The sequence below is a fragment of the Bombina bombina genome, chromosome 2 (genome assembly GCF_027579735.1).
Source record: "Bombina bombina isolate aBomBom1 chromosome 2, aBomBom1.pri, whole genome shotgun sequence".
NCBI lineage: Eukaryota > Metazoa > Chordata > Amphibia > Anura > Bombinatoridae > Bombina > Bombina bombina.
The window spans coordinates 519,840,990-519,862,418 of NC_069500.1; the positions used below are offsets into that span (position 1 = coordinate 519,840,990).

Genomic DNA, 21,429 nt, shown 5'->3' on the forward strand with positions numbered 1-21,429 from the left:
GCATCAATCTTGTACTAGACAATACATAGAAAACTTATATAATACATAATAAGCAAACTTACATCACAGTTCTAATAAACCTTCCTAATGTAATGCCCAAGGATTATATATAGCAAATTAATATTTTAAGGCCGTAGATGGCTGTCAGCCAACCTGAACTTAGATTAAATAAACTTCATAAGAAAAGCTAGTGTGTCATGCACATAGATTCTAGATAGGGCCTGTTAGATTCCAATAGAACAACAGAACTTTAGGCACACAAGGAGACCACAATACAATATATATAACTAGAGCAGCATATGTACAAAACATGCCAACTACTTGTAGGGTATAGCCTACACAAAACCTTTAGAACAATCAATCACAAAAAATATCAATAGCATAACATGAGGTGAGAGCCTGCTGTGTGTATTTTCCTTCTAACTGCTCTGTATGTATGGGGCAATAGCCAAAAATCTCTTGCCCTAACTCGGCCGCTGTCAGAGCAAAAACCTGATACTATAGTTTATCCCCATGCATAGTGAATCTAGTTATGGCAGTAATGTGTGCCAGTTAGAAAATTCTGCTCAGGCTTATAATGGACTCATAGAAGTGTATGGCTAAATCCTATGCATGCTTCCAAAATTTGCTAGTGCTATATACTTGAGTAATATAATGAAAGAGAGAGAGCTGTATTGAGGCAGCATGGAATCTATTAATTTAGGGTCTCTGGTGTACTAAATTTAGCCTAGGTAGATGGCGTTCTATAGTAAACTATTGGGGTAGTCTAGCAATATACATAGAGGGCAATACCTAACACTAAATCTACAACCATAATAAAAGAGCTAAACTAACACATATACACCCTTATATAGCAGGTTATGGGCCTTTTCATAGGGTTACATAATTATATGGCTCCTTATTAATGATAGACAAGAATAACATTTAAAGTAAACGGTTACATCTAGAAAGACCCGCATAGACATATTCAAGTGTATGGAAACTCTAATAGAGTTTCTCCAACTGCCGCTATCAAGCACTATGGAGATCCATAATAATAAACTTATAAATGTTTTAAAGAACAAATATGTAGAGTGCAACAACCAGGGGTATAATGATGTAAAAGCTAATGTGGTCTTAATAATATCAAAGACAGCAGATACGGGGGCAACATAAGTATTGTTAATACGGTACACTAGATATCATAACCAAGAAAATATAAAAAAGGGAAAAGTCTATAACCTATATTTTATCCTATGGGAGCTAATTGAGATAATTTCCTGAGATTAAACCCCAATATGTGGGTTCAAAACCTTCAAGGAGGGTAGTTCAGTGAACTACATATATGTGGCTAACACAGATATTGATAAGCATGGTTAAAATTTGGTTATGGGATACCAATGGATTAAACTTCAGCAATAAGGTAGTTATAGCAAGTAGGTTGATAAACCCCCTGAAGTATTTATGGCAGAACAGCTGCGCCAGTGAAAACCTTTATAAATCTCTATTGGTTGCAGGTTAAGCTATATAGTAATAAAGAACAGTTTCTCAAACATAGCAAATATAAGCACCTGAATTACCAAAACTAATAGTAGAGTATAAGAACAGCATAGAAACAAAAAAGGACCCTAGTATAAAACTGTATTGCACTCATATCAGCAGGTTGGAAAGATCCAGTCCTAGCATCAGACATCCTGGTCATCATGCATAGAGGAAATATAGCAGAAATAGTCCAGAACATTCTAAACAGAAAATACACATGTCCCTTAGGACTTAAAACATTTTAAACAGACTGTAATTATTGTAGTGTTCATATAGATATAACTACTACACAATAAAGTTGATTCATCCTATACCTTTCTTCTGGTTTGCCACTTTAAACTTGGAACACCAATCCAGTAACCTGAACAAAAATGTTAAAAGGTAAATATAACAAAAGAACTTTGGCAGAAGCTCCATATTAATCTTCAGCAAAGACCAGCAGTTCTTAGATGCATCCGGTTCATGGGCCTCAGCAGACCTACAGTTAAATTCCAATAGTTCTGTATAAGCAAAAAGGGATGATGACCCCACAAGCGACCGCAGGCTCAACCATGTCTTTCTCTGGTCTCGGAGATAAACTGCAGCTAGAGTCCCTCTAAGCTTCCACGGCTTGTTTGTTGGGGCCGTCTGAGATGCGGCAATGCCACTTTCATTGGTCTGCAACGGATCAGCAATGTGTAGAGCCGTGCTTACCACTGCAGGGTCCCCATCCGGCACTGCATGTTGCAAAATAACGGGGGTCTGGTCCTTCACTTGGTCGTTTAGGGGCGCGTTTGGGCACTGAGGCTCCAAAGTGCAGTCACATACATCCTCCTCCATAACAGACATAGGTTGTATAGTTAGCTGAGAGACGCAGGTGTCCTTATGTTTAGATGACTTAATGAGCAGTTCTTCAAGAGCGGTGTGGTGCTCCATAAGCATGCAGCGCATAACCTCTATAAAACTGTTAGCTCCTGCCATATTGATCCTGAATTTTAACACAACTAGGCTGTCATAAAATAGTTGATCTCAGTTATCAGTATAGACTCAGGGAAGTTGCATAGCCTCACACCCACGAGGGAATAAAAAATGGCTGCTATCCTGAGTTTTATGTTTTAATTGAGAGCGAGATAAACAGTCTTTCACTGTTTGTGTTCTATTCTTTATTTTGTGGATCTTTGTTGATGCAAAAATACAGTTTATTTAGGTGCTCTCTCTTAAAGCAATTTTTGTATTTTAGGTGTCCTTTCAGCTTGGAGTGTAAGGTGACGTAGTTGTTAAAAGGTTCATATGAATTGGATTATATTTGTGGGAGATTACACTTTGCATTGCTTCTTTAGTATGCTTTGCCTGTTACTTGTGTGATTTTGTAGCGAGTTTCCAGTGATCCTCAGTAGCATAGCTAGATATAGTCAGGCTCTAGGTATAGCTCTAACTGTTAATGGAGGATTTAGGTGTTTTTACCCAGAATGTGGACTTATGTAAGTCATTCCACGTGTGTAGAAGTGTAAGTCTTACCCTTTCACTGCGCAGTTCATGTGTGGCTTTTCAGGTAGTCTGGGGCTCAGCCTGCATCTCCTTTGCTTTACTTTATCTTATTGGAGTTGTCCCTGCTAATTTCTGTCCTATCCTCCAAGACTTGCGCCATAGTGTAATGGCACCTGGTCCAGCAGTCCGCGACTGCGGCGGCTAATAAAAGTGCTTCGTATCGCTTCGTTTTTCAGAGTTACCTTGTTTCTCTGAGCTCGGGGTGTCCCTGTTGTCTGACCGGGTGAGTAGGGTCCGGTTTAAGGCTGGATTCTACCTTTAAACCCCTCAATGTTTGAGGTTTTTCATGGAGCTCTTTGCCCCTGAGTCCACTTAGCTAAGCGGTTAGCTCCACCCCCCTAAATTAAAATATTAACCCCTAAACCTAACAACCCCCTAACTTTAAATTAAAATTACAAGATCCCTATCTTAAAATAAATAAAAATGTACCTGTGAAATTAAAATAACCTAAGTTTAAACTATAAATTAACCTAACTACCAATTAAATAAACTAAATTACACATTAAAAAAACTAACACTACTAAAATTATTTAATTTTAAAATTACAAACAATTAAAAATACTAAATTGCAAAAAAAACACTAAATTACAAAAAATAACAAACACTAAATTACAAAAAATAACAAACCAAATTATCCAAAATAAAAACAATTACACCTAATCTAATAGCCCTATCAAAATAAAATAAAAAACCCCAAATAAAAAACCCTAGCCTACAATAAACTACAAATAGCTCTTAAAAGGGCTTTTTGTAGGGCATTGCCCTAAAGAAATCTGCTCTTTTACCTGTAAAAAAAATACAAAGACCCCCCAACAGTAAAACCCACCACCCAACCAACCCCCAAAATAAAAAAACTAACTCTAAAAAAAACCTAAGCTACCCATTGCCCTGAAAAGGGCATTTGTATGGGCATTGCCCTTAAAAGGGCATTCTTCTCTTTTCCATTGCCCTTAAAATGGCATTTAGCTCTTTTAAGAATGCCCAAACCCTAATCTAAAAATAAAACCCACCCAACAAAAGTTTAAAAAACCTAATACTAACCCCTGACAATCCACTTACAGTTTCTCAAGTCCATACATCCAATCGGCGAAGTCTTCATCCAGGCGGCGAGATCTTCATCCATCCAGGCTGCGTCTTCTATCTTCTATCTAGGCTAAAATGCTAGTAGTACAGCTATACCTACACGACTCGTAATGGCTGCATTGCTGTTTTAACGCTGAAATGTCCATATTTTAGCGTTAAAACCCGCAACGCAAAACTTGAAATCTAGGTGAATAATAGCAAAACACTAAAACAGCTATTTTTAAGGGTATGTTGGTCTTCTGTTTTGAGTAAAGTGCAACAGGACTTGGCATGGATGATTCAGTGGTTTAATAAGACTAAAATATCTATTTGCGTGAAGGTTTTTAGTATATTTTGGATACCTAAAGTCACCACTGACCATAAACTCCAAGTTGTGAGACTCAGTGTTCTCCACATCCTCTCCAGCTGCTGGCCTGGAGGTATATACTTGGGATGAAGTGCATCTTTATATATATTACAAATAAAACATCCCTGCCCACATCCTCTCCAGCTGCTGGCCTGGAGGTATATACTTGGGATGAAGTGCATCTTTATATATATTACAAATAAAACATCCCTGCTAGTGATGTTTCGAACATAAAATTTTGGGTTCGCGAACGGCGAACGCGAACTTCCGCAAATGTTCGCGAACGGGCGAACCGGGCGAACCACCATAGACTTCAATAGGCAGGCAATAAAACCCACAGGGACTTTTTCTGGCCACAATAGTGATGGAAAAGTTGTTTCAAGGGGACTAACACCTGGACTGTGGCATGCCGGAGGGGGATCCATGGCAAAACTCCCATGGAAAATTACATAGTTGATGCAGAGTCTGGTTTTAATCCATAAAGGGCATAAATCACCTAACATTCCTAAATTGTTTGGAATAACGTGCTTTAAAACATCAGGTATGATATTGTATCGATCAGGTAGTGTAAGGGTTACGCCCACTTCCCAGTGCGCAGTGTAGGTGATATACCTGCCCTGACCATGCTTTGCAGACCAGGTATCAGTGGTCAGATGGACCCTTGCCCCAACACTGTGTGCCAGACATGCCATTATAGCAGACTTATATGGCTTTGGCGTTGCTTTTTGGTAATTAGAAGGCTGCTAAATGCCATTGCGCACCACACGTGTTTTATGCCCAGCAGTGAAGGGGTTAATTAGGGAGCATGTAGGCAGCTTGTAGAGTTAATTTTAGCTTAAGTGTAGTGTAGTAGACAACCCAAAGTATTGATCTAGGCCCATTTTGGTATATTTAATGCCACCATTTCACCGCCAAATGCGATCAAATAAAAAAAAATTGTTCACTTTTTCACAAACTTTAGGTTTCTCACAGAAATTATTTTCAAACAAATTATGCAATTATGGCATAAATGGTTGTAAATGCTTCTCTGGGATCCCCTTTGTTCAGAAATAGCAGACTTATATGGCTTTAGCATTGCTTTTTGGTAATTAGAAGGCTGCTAAATGCCACTGCACACCACACGTGTTTTATGCCCAGCAGTGAAGGGGTTAATTAAGGAGCATGTAGGCAGCTTGTAGAGTTAATTTTAGCTTAAGTGTAGTGTAGTAGACAACCCAAAGTATTAATCTAGGCTTATTTTGGTATATTTAATGCCACCATTTCACCGCCAAATGCGATCAAATAAAAAAAAATTGTTCACTTTTTCACAAACTTTAGGTTTCTCACAGAAATTATTTACAAACAACTTATGCAGTTATGGCATAAATGGTTGTAAATGCTTCTCTGGGATCCCCTTTGTTCAGAAATAGCAGACTTATATGGCTTTGGCGTTGCTTTTTGGTAATTAGAAGGCTGCTAAATGCCACTGCACACCACAGGTGTTTTATGCCCAGCAGTGAAGGGGCTAATTAGGGAGCATGTAGGCAGCTTGTGGAGTTAATTTTAGCTTAAGTGTAGTGTAGAAGACAACCCAAAGTATTGATCTAGGCCCATTTTGGTATATTTCATGCCACCATTTCACCGCCAAATGCGATCAAATTTAAAAAAAACTTAAATTATTTCGCAATTTTAGGTTTCTCACTGAAATTATTTACAAACAGCTTGTGCAATTATGGCACAAATGGTTATAAATGCTTCTCTGGGATCCCCATTGTTCAGAAATAGCAGACATATATGACTTTGGCGTTGCTTTCTGGTAATTAGAAGGCCGCTAAATGCTGCTGCGCATCACACGTGTATTATGGCTAGCAGTGAAGGGGTTAATTAGGTAGTTTGTAGGGAGCTTGCAGGGTTAATTTTAGCTTTAGTGTAGAGATCAGCCTCCCACCTGACACATAAGACCCCCTGATCCCTCCCAGACAGCTCCCTTCCTTCCCCCACCCCACAATTGTCCCCGCCATCTTAAGTACTGGCAGAAAGTCGGCCAGTACTAAAATAAAAGGTTTTTAATTTATTTTTTATTTTTTTTAGCATATTTACATATGCTGTGGTGTAGCATCCCCCCTTAGCCCCCAACCTCCCTGATCCCCCCCAAAACAGCTCTCTAACCCTCCGCATCTGCCTTATTGGCGGCCATCTTGGGTACTGGCAGCTGTCTGCTATTATTTCACAGTCAAAAAAAGTGTTGTTTTTTTTAAATGTACACTACTGTTACACCAGGTATGAGTGGTGGCACTGGGCAAGTGGGCACAGTATACGCTGTGAGCCTGACACACACGCTGGCAGGCAGGCAACTGAAATTAGATTACACAGAAAAAAAAAAAAAAGCAGACTAATGTTCTAGCCCTAAAAAGGGCTTTTTGGGGTGCTGTCCTTACAGCAGAGATCAGATGAGTCCTTCAAGACTGTAGTGGACACTGAATACACTAGCCTAGCTATCGATTTCCCTATTAAATCAGCAGCAGCTACACTGTCCCTCCTCTCACTAAGAATGCAGCTTCCGAATGAATCTAAAATGGATGCTGTCCAGGAGGTGGGAGGGTCTGGGAGGGAGGATCTGCTGCTGATTGGCTGGAATGTGTCTTCTGACTGTGAGGTACAGGGTCAAAGTTTACTCAATGATGAGGAATAGGGGGCGGATCGAACATCGCATATGTTCACCGTCCGCGGCAAACGCGAACATGCTATGTTCACCAGGAACTATTCGCCGGCGAACTATTCGCGACATCACTAATCTGTTCTAATAACATTTTGACCTTAGTATAACACTGAACATCACATTTTTAATTACAGTAGTAAATCTTGAAACTTTTTCTTTGATTACACCAGGACAGCAAGAACAAGGTGTCATAAACGTAAAGTTGCAGAGTAGGAGGTTCGAAAGAGATTTGCAGAATAATTTTTTACAGAAAGAATGGGTGATTCATTGAATAAAGTTTAATTAGAGCTAATAAAAACAACACAGTAATGGAATTCAAGAATGCTTTATATATACGTAAGAATATCCTAAGAATGAATGAATGAATGAATGAATTAATTAATTAATTAGTTAATCAAGCTTACACTTTTGTTCCTAACTGCTGTCAAAATGTATTTTTCTGTGTTTGAAGTATACATCTATAAACCTTGTCTAATGCAGTTTTAAACAACTATCTAATGCACTTGTATTATCATATTTGCTTAATTGTCTTGCTATGTTGAAGAGTAGGCCAACAAATAGCTCACAACAGTGAATTGCTGTTCATGAGCCTAAGTATGATCTTCAACAAAGGATACCAAGAGAAAGAAGCACATTTGATAACAGAAGAATATTAAAAAGTTGTTTTAAAATTGCATGATCTATCAGAATCATTAAAGGGACATTAAACCCAAAATGTTTCTTTCATGATTTAGGTAGAGAATACAATTTTAAACAACTTTCCAGTTTACCTCTATTATCAAATTTGCTTCATTCTCTTGGTATAATTTGTTGAAGGAGCAACAATGCACTACTGCATAATTGGTATATACTGTATATGCAGCCACCAATCAGCAGCTAGAACTTAGGTTCTTTGCTGCTCCAGTCCTGAGCTTTCCTAGCTAAACCTTTCAGCAATAGATAACAAGAGAAGGAAGCAAATTAAATAATAGAAGTAAATTGGAAAATTGTTTAACATCGTATGCTCTGTCTAAATCATGAGTGTTTAATTATGGTTTTACTGTCCTTTTAATTATTAATTTTGACTTTACTATCCATTTAAGGATCATTCTGTCTTATTTGTTGGACAACAGGGGTACTATTCAACCTCAGCTATCCATCTGGATAATATTAATAGGCGTAACAATATTTTCTGGAGTGTATACAAAAATTAAAATACTATCAATACAAAACGGTAGTATCTAAGGTGTAGCAAATTTAGGGTCCAGTTTAAGAATGTTATAAAATGTTATTAAATAGCAATATAGATCAATCCAGCACTCGACCCCTGCACGCTACTCCAGAGACCCACTCAAGTCTCTGAATCCATCAGACAAATCCACAATGAGTAGCAGCAAAAAAGTGTTTTATTATTTAACACAGCAATAAACAGCAGCGACGTTTCGGTATTGCTACCTTAATCATGCTACACACCATACTGAAATGATTCTATTTATACTTAACCACCACTAGGTGGCACTCTTGTGTAAACAACATATTAATCCTTTCTAAACCATCATAAAAGTAAAAACATTTCTATACACTTAAAAACCTCTAGAAAAATAGAATCTAGTTGAAAATCTACTTACACAGATATTATAACAGTAATTGATTCTTTATGGTTAAGATTTAAATAGTTACATTTTTCAAGTAAATCCATTTATAGGAATACAGACATAGCCCAGTCTTTATTTAACCCATTAGGTTCCATCGTTCCCAATTTCCAGATCCAAAAACATTCACGCTGCTTTAACAAGAGCTTTCTATCGCCTAATCTACGTGTCATCAAAACATTTTCTATTATTTGAAACCTCAATTGCCCTATTGAGTGACCCATTTCCATAAAATGATGAGCTACAGGGGCTTTAATGTTCTTAGTTCTAATATTACTTTTATGCTCAATTATACTATCTTTGATGACTCTAGTTGTTTCTCCTACATAACTCCGCCCACAGGGGCATTTAATTAAATAAATCACAAATGATCTATAACATGTATGGTATCCTTTGATTTTAAATTTCTTTCCTGTGATCGGGTGGAAAAAATTAGGAGTTTTAATCATGTTATTGCAACATGAGCAATTAAGACAAGGATAACACCCCTCATTTTTACAAGTAATATAATTTTGTTTAAATTTTATATTAGAGCCAACATCCGCTTTAACTAATTGCTGTTTCAAATTCAAGCCTTGTTTATATGCAGGCATGGGAAAATTTTGGAAATCTTTAATTTCTGGGTTACAATTTGATAAAACTGGCCAATGTTTTTTTAATAATACGTTGGATCTGATCTGATTGTGAATTAAATTCAGAAACAAAAACTAAACGCTCATCCTTTTTATTTTTCTTCATAGGACTCAACAGAGTCTCTCTAGAAATGGATAAAGCATGCTTCATTTCTGTATCAATAACTGCAGAAGGATATCCTCTATTTACAAATCTATCGTCCATTTCTTTAAATCTCACTCTCAAAAGATTATCATCAGTAATAATCCTACGTGCTCTTAAAAACTGACTACGAGGAAGGGCTTTCAAAAGAGGTAGAGGGTGAGCACTCTCAAAATGAAGTAGACTATTCATATCTGTGACTTTCCTAAATAAATCTACCTTTAAATCCCTTCCATTTTTTATACTTTAGTGTCAAGGAATGTGATGTCACTTTCACTCCATGTAAGTTTGAAATTAATATGTCCAGTAGTGATGTCGTGAATAGTTCGCCGGCAAATAGTTCCTGGCGAACATAGCTTGTTCGTGTTCGCCGCGGAGGGTGAACATATGCGATGTTCGAACCGCCCCCTATTCGTCATCATTGAGTAAACTTTGACCCTGTATCTCACAGTCTGCAGACACATTTCAGCCAATCAGCAGCAGACACTCCCTCCCAGACCCTCCCAGCTCCTGGACAGCAGCCATTTTAGATTCAGTCTGATCCTGCATTCTTAGTGAGAGGAGGTATAGTGTAGCTGCTGTTGATTTTATAGGGAAATTGATAGCTAGGCTAGTGTATTCAGTGTCCACTACAGTCCTGAAGGACTCATCTGATCTCTGCTGTAAGGACAGCACCCCAAAAAGCCCTTTTTAGGGCTAGAACATCAGTCTTTTTTTTTTACCTGTGTAATTTTGACTGTGAAACATCAGTCTGCTAGTGTAATCTAATTGCAGTTGCCTGCCTGCCAGCGTGTGTGCCAGGCCCACTTGCCAACTAGTGCCACCACTCATATCTGTTGTAACAGTAGTGTAAATTTAAAAAAAAAAAATTTTTTGACTGTGAAACATCAGTCTGCTAGTGTAATCTAATTGCAGTTGCCTGCCTGCCAGCGTGTGTGCCAAGCCCACTTGCCAACTAGTGCCACCACTCATATCTGTTGTAACAGTAGTGTAAAATATTTTTAAAAAAACTTTTTTGAATATCAGTCTTTTTTTTTTTACCTGTGTAATTTTGACTGTGAAACATCAGTCTGCTAGTGTAATCTAATTGCAGTTGCCTGCCTGCCAGCGTGTGTGCCAGGCCCACTTGCCAACTAGTGCCACCACTCATATCTGTTGTAACAGTAGTGTAAATTTAAAAAAAAAACTTTTTTAACTGTGAAACATCAGTCTGCTTGTGTAATCTAATTGCATTTGCCTGCCTGCCAGTGTGTGTGTCAGGCTCACAGCATATACTGTGCCCACTTGCTCAGTGCCATCCACTCATATTTTGTTTAATAGTAGTGTAAGTGTACATTTAAAAAAAAAATGACAGGCAGAGGCGGGCCACCCCGCAGGGGCCGTCGTGGTCGTGGTGCTGTGATTCCCTTTGGCCCTAGAATAATGCCCAGTGTTCAGAGGCCACGTACCCTGAACTCGAAAAGTTCTGAGGACATAGTTGACTGCAGAGAATGACTCGACCGACAGGTAGCAGACTACCTTGCCTTAACTGCAGATCTCGAAACTCTAAGGAGCGATTAACCCCTTGACTACTGGGTGTGCAGGCTTGACCTGTGGCCTGAGCTATCCCAATTTGCAATAGAACTTTTCCATCTCCCGGTTCCTAAAATCCATGCCATATACACGTCCCCTGATAGGGGACGTAACAGGGATTAAACTGATAAGAATAGTACTACTTAACACACCACTCATATCTGGTGGCACAGTAGATTGCACGCGCAGTGCCCCAAATTTGAAGTAGGAGGACTGACCAAGCATCTTTTTCCATCTCCCGGTTCCTAAAATCCATGCCATATACACCTCCCCCGATAGGGGGCGTAACAGGTATTAAACTGATCAGAATAGTACTGCTTAACACACCACTCATATCTGGTGGCACAGTAGATTGCACGCGCAGTCCCCCAAATTTGAAGTAGGAGTACCGACCAAGCATCTTTTTCCATCTCCCGGTTCCTAAAATCCATGCCATATACACGTCCCCTGGCGCCGCAACTGCCTCTGGGAACCTTACCATGGGTCCCAGACCGCACATCTTGTAATTCTCTGTCTGGGAAATTATATATCCTTCAAATCTATCTATTTATCTATCAAATCTATCTATCTATCGTATCTATCAAATGTATATTGCATCTATTGATCTATCTATCTAATCTATGTATCTATTTATCAAATCTATCTGTCTCGTGGTTGTGCAAATGGACTGTTTGCGGTTGTTTGCGATGCGTTAAACGGGGAGTTTGGTCTGTCACTGTGAAGCGGGCGTAACCCTTACACTACCTGATCGATACAGCATCATACCTGATGTTTTAAAGCACGTTATTCCAAACAATTTAGGAATGTTAGGTGATTTATGCCCTTTATGGATTAAAACCAGACTCTGCATCAACTATGTAATTTTCCGTGGGAGTTTTGCCATGGATCCCCCTCCGGCATGCCACAGTCCAGGTGTTAGTCCCCTTGAAACAACTTTTCCATCACTATTGTGGCCAGAAAGAGTCCCTGTGGGTTTTAAAATTCGCCTGCCTATTGAAGTCAATGGCGGTTCGCCCGGTTCGCCCGTTCGCAAACTTTTGCGGAAGTTCACAGTTTGCAAACGCAAAATTTTATGTTCGCGACATCACTAATGTCCAGTACCTTCATTTAATTCAGTCACAAAGGCCAAAAGGGATCCAACGTCGCCCAACCATATCCCAAAAATATCATCGATATAGCGCCAAGAAACAGACGCCATACCGATGAAAACCAGGATTAGTGAAGACAAATTTTTCTTCAAAAATATTCATAAATATATTTGCATAGTTTGGGGCGACGTTGGACCCCATGGCGGTGCCCTGTATCTGCAAAAAATAATCATCTTCAAACAGAAATTAATTACAATATAAAATCAGTTCTAACAGTTGTAATAAAAAATGAGTTTGAGCCTTGGATTGATTTTCATTAATCCCTAACACAGTTTCAACAGCCCCCATCCCACTTTCATGGGTAATCAAGGTGTATAAGCTCTCTACATCCAAACTGAATAATATATACTTTTCTGTTTCCATACCCAATGTGTCAATCTTTCTAAGAAAATCTCCAGTATCCTTTACAAATGAGCTCGACATTTCTACATAAGGTCTCAAAATCCGATCCAGAAAAATTGACACATAAGTTAACACTGAATTACTACTTGCAACAATTGGGCGTCCTGGAGGGACATGCACATTTTTGTGAATTTTTGTAAAGTGTATAACACCGGAGTGCAAGGATGTTCTATATACAGAAAATTATACATATCCTTATCAATTAGACAATATTGCAACGCTCTTAGACATATATTTTTCAATTCCTTTTGAATAGAGAACACAGGGTTAAAAGGCAATTTCTTATATACATGTGATACATTTAATTGTTGCTTAATTTCATCTACATAGTAACTTTTATCTAAAGCAACAATAGCCCCACCCTTGTCTGCTCTCTTCAAAATAATATCATCTCTTGACTTTAAAGATTTTAAAGCAGCTACATCCTTAAATGAAAAGTTACTCTTTTGTTTTTTTACGTTTAATTTTATTCTCTTTGTCTCTGCATAGTGTCATATCCCTTCTACAATTCTTGTCCTTCATGACTTTCTCCTGTAATTTAGCTACATAATTTTTCACCAAATTAGTATACGTCTCAACACTATGATTACTTTGTGGAGGCAAAAAAGAGCTTTTTTTCTTTAACCCTAACTGTGCTAGATTGAAAACAGCTTTATCTCTCTTTGAAATTTCCCCATATGTTGGGTTACACATAAAACTCTTTAACCTTAGATTTCTAAAAAATCTAAACAGATCTTTATTTAATTGGAAAAAGTCACAGTTGAAGGTCTTTGACTTTTTCCAATTAAATAAAGATCTGGACGCCCAATTGTTGCAAGTACTAATTCAGTGTTAACTAATGTGTCAATTTTTCTGGATCGGATTTTGAAACCTTATGTAGAAATGTTGAGCTCATTTGTAAAGGATACTGGAGATTTTCTTAGAAAGATTGACACATTGGGTATGGAAACAGAAAAGTATATATTATTCAGTTTGGATGTAGAGAGCTTACACACCTCGATTACCCATGGAAGTGGGATGGGGGCTGTTTAAACTGTGTTAGGGATTAATGAAAATCAATCCAAGGCTCAAACTCATTTTTTATTACAACTGTTAGAACTGATTTTATATTGTAATTACTTTCTGTTTGAAGATGAATATTTTTTGCAGATACAGGGCACCGCCATGGGGTCCAACATCGCCCCAAACTATGCAAATATATTTATGAATATTTTTGAAGAAAAATTTGTCTTCACTAATCCTGGTTTTCATTGGTATGGCGCCTGTTTCTTGGCGCTTTATCGATTATATTTTTGGGATATGGTTGGGCGACGATGGATCCCTTTTGGCCTTTGTGACTGAATTAAATGAAGCTACTGGACATATTAATTTCAAACTTACATGGAGTGAAAGTGACATCACATTCTTTGACACTAAAGTAATAAAAAATGGAAGGGATTTAAAGGTAGATTTATTTAGGAAAGACACAGATAGGAATAGTCTACTTCATTTTGAGAGTGCTCGCCCTCTACCACTTTTGAAAGCCCTTCCTCGGAGTCAGTTTTTAAGAGCACGTAGGATTATTACTGATGATAATCTTTTGAAATTGAGATTTAAAGAAATGGCCGATAGATTTGTAAATAGAGGATATCCCTCTGCAGTTATTGATACAGAAATGAAGCATGCTTTATCCATTTCTAAAGAGACTCTGCTGAGTCCTATGAAGAAAAAAAAAAGGATGAGCGTTTAGTTTTTGTTTCTGAATTTAATTCACAATCAGATCAGATCCAACATATTATTAAAAAACATTGGACAGTTTTATCAAACTGTAACCCAGAAATTAAAGAGTTACAAAATGTTCCCATGCCTGCATATAAACAAGGCTTGAATTTGAAACAGCAATTAGTTAAAGCGGATGTTGGCTCTAATATAAAATCTAAACAGAATTATATTAATTGTAAAAATGAGGGGTGTTATCCTTGTCTTAATTGCTCATGTTGCAATAACATGATTAAAGGTTCTAATTTTTTCCACCCGATCACAGGAAAGAAATTTAAAATCAAAGGATACCATACATGTTATACATCATTTGTGATTTATTTAATTAAATGCCCCTGTGGGCGGAGTTATGTAGGAGAAACAACTAGGGCCATCAAAGATAGGATAATTGATCATAAAAGTAATATTAGAACTAAGAACATTAAAGCCCCTGTAGCTCATCATTTTATGGAAATGGGTCACTCAATAGGGCAATTGAGGTTTCAAATAATAGAAAAAGTTTTGATGCCACGTAAATTAGGAGATAGAGAGCTCTTGTTAAAGCAGCGTGAATGTTTTTGGATCTGGAAATTAGGAACGATGGAACCTAATGGGTTAAATAAAGATTGGGATATGTCTGTATTCCTATAAATGGATTTACTTGAAAAATGTAACTATTTAAATCTTAACCATAAAGAATCAATTACTGTTATAATATCTGTGTAAGTAGATTTTCAACTAGATTCTATTTTTCTAGATGTTTTTAAGTGTATAGAAATGTTTTTCCTTTTATGATGGTTTAGAAAGGGTTAATATGTTGTTTACACAAGAGTGCCACCTAGTGGTGGATAAGTATAAATAGAATCATTTCAGTATGGTGTGTAGCATGATTAAGGTAGCAATACTGAAACGTTGCTGTTGTTTATTACTGTATTAAATAATAAAACACTTTTTTGCTGCTACTCATTGTGGATTTGTCTGATACAATGTTATTAAATCAGCTGATTTTGTATTCAGACGCCCCTAAGCATCTGTTAACAATGAAAAACACTCATAAGACTTTTAACAAAAATAAAAATGTTATTAAAAAATCTGGAAAAAAAAATATGTTTGATGTTTCAGCTCATTAGAACCATAAACCCTTAATGTAGACTAATATGACACTGTAATGTATTGTTTTACAGGTAAGAAAATGAAAATATTAGATACATAAAATAAATGTATATGTATTATGTGTTTATATTCATAGACAAATTAAATTCCCTTCTCTTAAAATACGTTTTGTTTTGTTTTGTTGTATACTGTAATAAACACAGGTTTTAAAGAAATAAAAAAAAGCATTCAGCATCACATGTGCAAATACAGGAGGGAATTATAAAATATATGTTAATAATATATATACAAGCTTCATATCAAAGTATCTATCAGCAGAGGGAGCTCCTGCTAACAAACACAGGACTTATATATATATTTCTATTCCTCTTCATGCAAATCAGGAACTTTTCTACTATGTAAAAGAGAAGATTGTATGTTGTCTAAATCAGTCAGAGGTGCAATATTCAGTGGAGACTTTTATTCTTTTGTAACCATGAAAGTTTTATTTTCTTTGTTGCACTTGATCAATCTTATATTATGTAAGTTCTTAATTATCGAAGATTTATTATATTTTAGTTTTTTTTAGTTGTATCCTCGGTATTGTCCTATGATTATTGATAAATTCTGATTTGTCTATTTCCCTTCTCAGGTGTCCTCTCACAAGATATCACACTAGACCAACCTGAATCTGCAATTGTGAAGCCATCAGACACCTTAAAACTCACATGTAAACTATCAGTGTCAGTTAGCAGTGCAGCATGGAGCTGGGTCAGACAGATCCCAGGGAAAGCTCTGGAATATATTGGTTATATAGACAGCAGTGGGGGCACTGGTTATGCCCCCTCATTTAAGGGACGAGTCACTATAGGCAGAGACACAGCAAAGAATGAAGTTACCCTGCAGGTGCCTAATATGAAAACTGATGAATCTGGGAAATATTATTGTGCAAGAGGCACAGCATGAGAAGGAAATCTGCTCTTGTGACAAAAACCCTACACAGGAAATGCAGGGAGAGAAAAAATGACTTAAAAGTATTTATGAAATAAATAATACTACAAAAAAAAAAAATGTTTGCAAACCAAAATTAAAAGTACATCATGTTATGTGATTTAGCACACATTAGGGCCCTGATATTTAAAACCTCTGTGCTCAGGTGAGATATTCTAAAATGATCCTCCAGCATTGCGAGATCCCTAGTAAAATTTTAAAAAGACAAGATTTGGCTTTGCCTCTTCAAGTGGCATTACCTGCATTTCTATATGTGAAGGAGAGACAAGCCCAGTGCAATATAGCATTACATGATATGACAGTTCTGCTGCATTTACACTTAATGCTATTTTATATCACTTTACAGTTCAGATTACATTTTATTACATTTAAACTTTCTATTTTGTATTTTATTTTGTGTACAGCGGTGTATTTAGGATTGTGATTTTACAAATTCTGATTATAGAGCAGACTTCACAGAGGCATAACTCACTGAATTTTCTTAGAAAAGGGGAGGAACCTGAAAATCCCAGAGAGATGATGGATGCCTTTCTTACGGCTAGATTTAGAGTTTTGTCGGTAAAGACCCGCGTAGCTAACGCAGCTTTTTTTCCTACTGCTGCTTCCAAACAACGCTGGCATTTAGAGTTGTCTGAGGGGCTGCGTTAGGCTCAAAAAAGGGTGCGTTGAGCCTAATGTAGCTCCACTTCAACCCTCAATACCAGCGTTGCTTACGGTAGCGGTAAGCTGGGAAAACGTGCTCATGCACGATATCCCCATAGGAAACAATGGGGCTGAGCTGGCTGAAAAGAAACCTAACACCTGCAAGTTCAGCTCCTAACACAGCCCCATTGTTTCCTATGGGGAAACACTTTCTAAGTCTGCACCTAACACCCTAACATGTACCCCGAGTCTAAACACCCCTAACCTTACACTTATTAACCTCTAATCTGCCGCCCCCGCTATCGCTGACACCTGCATTATACTATTAACCCTGCCGCTCCTTACACCGCCGCCACCTACATTATTCCTATGAACCCCTAATCTGCTGCCCCCAACATCGCCGACACCTACATAATATTTATTAACCCCTAATCTGCCCCCCCAACATCGCCGCCACCTAACTTCAAGTATTAACCCCTAATCTGCCGACCGAACCTCGCCGCCACTATGATAAATGTATTAACCCCTAAAGCTAAGTCTAACCCTAACACCCCCCTAAGTTAAATATAATTTTAATCTAACGAAATAAATTAACTCTTATTATCTAAAGTCTTCCTATTTAAAACTAAATACTTACCTGTAAAATAAACCCTAATATAGCTACAATATAACGAATAATTATATTGTAGCTATTTTAGGATTTATATTTATTTTACAGGCAACTTTGTATTAATTTTAACTAGGTATAATAGCTATTAAATAGTTATTAACTATTTAATAGCTACCTAGTTAAAATAATTACAAAATTACCTGTAAAATAAATCCTAACCTAAGTTACAATTAAACCTAACACTACACTATCATTAAATTAATTAAATAAATTAACTACCAATAACAACAATTAAAAACAATTAAATAAACTAAACAAAATTACAAAAAACAAACACTAAATTACAGAAAATAAAAAAAAGATTACAAGAATTTTAAACTAATTACACCTAATCTAAGCCCCCTAATAAAATAAATTAAAAAAAAATAATAAAAGTCCCTACCCTATTTTACATTACAAAGTAATCAGCTCTTTTACCAGCCCTTAAAAGGGCTTTTTGCGGGGCATGCCCCAAAGTATTCAGCTCTTTTGCCTGTAAAAAAAATTACAACCCCCCCCAACATTAAAACCCACCACCCACATACCCCTACTCTAACCCACCCAAACCCCCCTTAAATAAACCTAACACTACCCCCCTGAAGATCTCCCTACCTTGAGTCGTCTTCACCCAGCCGGGCTGAAGTCTTCATCCGATGGGCCAGAAGAGGACATCTAGACCGGCAGAAGTCTTCATCCTATCCGGGCAGAAGAGGACATCCGGACCGGCAGACATCTTCATCCAAGCGGCATCTTCTATCTTCATCCATCAGACGAGGAGCGACTCCATCTTCAAGACCTCCGGCGCGGAACATCCTTCTTCACCGACGACTACCAGACGAATGAAGGTTCCTTTAAGTGACGTCATCCAAGATGGCGTCCCTCAAATTCCAATTGGCTGATAGGATTCTATCAGCCAATCGGAATTAAGGTAGAAAAAATCTGATTGGCTGATTCAATCAGCCAATCAGATTCAAGTTCAATCCGATTGGCTGATCCAATCAGCCAATCGGATTGAGCTGGCATTCTATTGGCTGTTCCAATCAGCCAATAGAATGAGAGCTCAATCCGATTGGCTGATTGAATCAGCCAATCAGATTTTTCCTACCTTAATTCCGATTGGCTGATAGAATCCTATCAGCCAATCGGAATTCGAGGGATGCCATCTTGGATGACGTCACTTAAAGGAACCTTCATTCGTCGGGTAGTCGTCGGTGAAGAAGTATGATCCGTGCCGGAGGTCTTGAAGATGGAGCCGCTCCTCATCGGATGGATGAAGATAGAAGATGCCACTTGGATGAAGATGTCTGCCGGTCCAGATGTCCTCTTCTGCCTGGATAGGATGAAGACTTCTGCCAGTCTGGATGTCCTCTTCTGGCCCATCGAATGAAGACTTTGGCCCGGCTGGGTGAAGACGACTCAAGGTAGGGAGATCTTCAGGGGGGTAGTGTTAGGTTTATTTAAGGGGAGTTTGGGTGGGTTAGAGTAGGGGTATGTGGGTGGTGGGTTTTAATGTTGGGGGGGTTGTAATTTTTTTTACAGGCAAAAGAGCTGATTACTTTGGGGCATGCCCCGCAAAAAGCCCTTTTAAGGGCTGGTAAAAGAGCTGATTACTTTGTAATGTAGAATAGGGTAGGGACTTTTATTATTTTTTTATTTTTTTTTATTTTATTAGGGGGCTTAGATTATGTGTAATTAGTTTAAAATTCTTGTAATCTTTTTTATTTTCTGTAATTTAGTGTTTGTTTTTTTTGTAATTTAGTTTAGTTTATTTAATTGTATTTAATTGTTGTTATTGGTAGTTAATTTATTTAATTAATTTAATGATAGTGTAGTGTTAGGTTTAGTTGTAACTTAGGTTAGGATTTATTTTACAGGTAATTTTGAAATTATTTTAACTAGGTAGCTATTAAATAGTTAATAACTATTTAATAGCTATTGTACCTAGTTAAAATAAATACAAAGTTGCCTGTAAAATAAATATAAATCCTATAATAGCTACAATATAATTATTCGTTATATTGTAGCTATATTAGGGTTTATTTTACAGGTAAGTATTTAGTTTTAAATAGGAAGACTAGTTAATAAGAGTTAATTTATTTCGTTAGATTAAAATTATATTTAACTAAGGGGGGTGTTAGGGTTAGGGTTAGATTTAGCTTTAGGGGTTAATACATTTATTATAGTAGCTGTGAGCTCCAATTGGCAGATTAGGGGTTAATACTTGAAGTTAGGTGGCGGCGACATTGGGGGGGCAGATTAGGGGTTAATACTATTTATTATAGTGTTTGCGAGGCGGGAGTGCGGCGGTTTAGGGGTTAATACATTTATTATAGTGGCGACAAGGTCCGGTCGGCAGATTAGGGGTTAATAAGTGTAGTTAGGTTGCGGCGACATGGGGGGGCAGATTAGGGGTTAATAAATATAATATAGGGGTCGGCGATGTTAGGGGCAGCAGATTAGGGGTTCATAAGTATAACGTAGGTGGCGGCGATGTGCGGTCGGCAGATTAGGGGTTAAAAATATTTATTAGAGTGGCGGCGATGTGGAGGGACCTCGGTTTAGGGGTACATAGGTAGTTTATGGCTGTTAGTGTACTTTAGAGCACTGTAGTTAAGAGCTTTATATACCGGCGTTAGCCCATAAAGCTCTTAACTACAGCCTTTCCATGGGCGGTAGGAGTCTTGTCGGTAGAGGGTCTACCGCTCACTTCAGCCAATACTCTAAATACCAGCGTTAGGAAGATCCCATTGAAAAGATAGGATACACAATTGGCGTAAGGGGATCTGCGGTATGGAAAAGTTGCGGCTTGAAAGTGAGCGTTAGACCCTTTCCTGCCTGACTCTAAATACCAGCGGGCGGCCAAAATTAGCGTTAGGACCCCTTAACGCTGCTTTTAACGGCTAACGCAGAACTCTAAATCTAGGTGTTAGACAGTAATGAAGCTCTCTGGGATATAAAATTTCACATGGGAGAGAGAAGGTAACTGGAGAACCCCTAGGGCTGATATAAAGGCTCCGTTTGCATTAATTCCAAATTAAACTGAAAAGTTTTCACTACGATTTAACTTGCTTTTGTATATATTTTAGTTGTATTTTACTTTTCTGTTAGTTAAAATAGGTGTTTTGTGAATTTTGAACAAACTTCACCTGCATACAGTTGGCCAGACAAATCAGTGAGACCAGCTTGTTTAAAATGCTTAGAAAATTTCACAAGACTGGTGAGAGAGCTTCAGACATACCCTGGAAACTCCCCTGTTTAGCCCAGGGAACTGCCCTCTACCTCACATTTTCTGAAAGTGTCAGTTTTAGTTTGCAATGCAGCAAATTCAAGGTGCAATGTAATTGTATATATAAACAGAAATATACAAAGGGGCCGATTTATCAAACCTTTAACTGATAATACACTGGAATCTCACGTCATATTAGATGCAAATTTGATCCGCCGTATTTAAGAAAGCATCAACATTGTCAAATGTTGAAATGTGTGACTTAATATACGCTTCCGCAATATCAATTAAAACCAGTACAAAGTTTTTAAATAGCATTGTCTTTCTAAGTCCTGTTTGGCAATGTTAATACACCACATTATTATTCTAT

The 21,429-nt window shown here is 37.6% G+C and overlaps 1 gene segment (V, D, J or C); it reads left to right on the forward strand.

Annotated features, from left to right (window-relative positions):
- The first annotated feature begins 15,995 nt into the window (after window positions 1-15,995).
- Window positions 15,996-16,497, forward strand: LOC128647156 (immunoglobulin heavy variable 4-59-like). The segment is given in 2 exon segments: window positions 15,996-16,073; window positions 16,184-16,497. Coding segments are annotated over 2 exon segments (360 nt in total).
- Window positions 16,498-21,429: the final 4,932 nt, after the last annotated feature.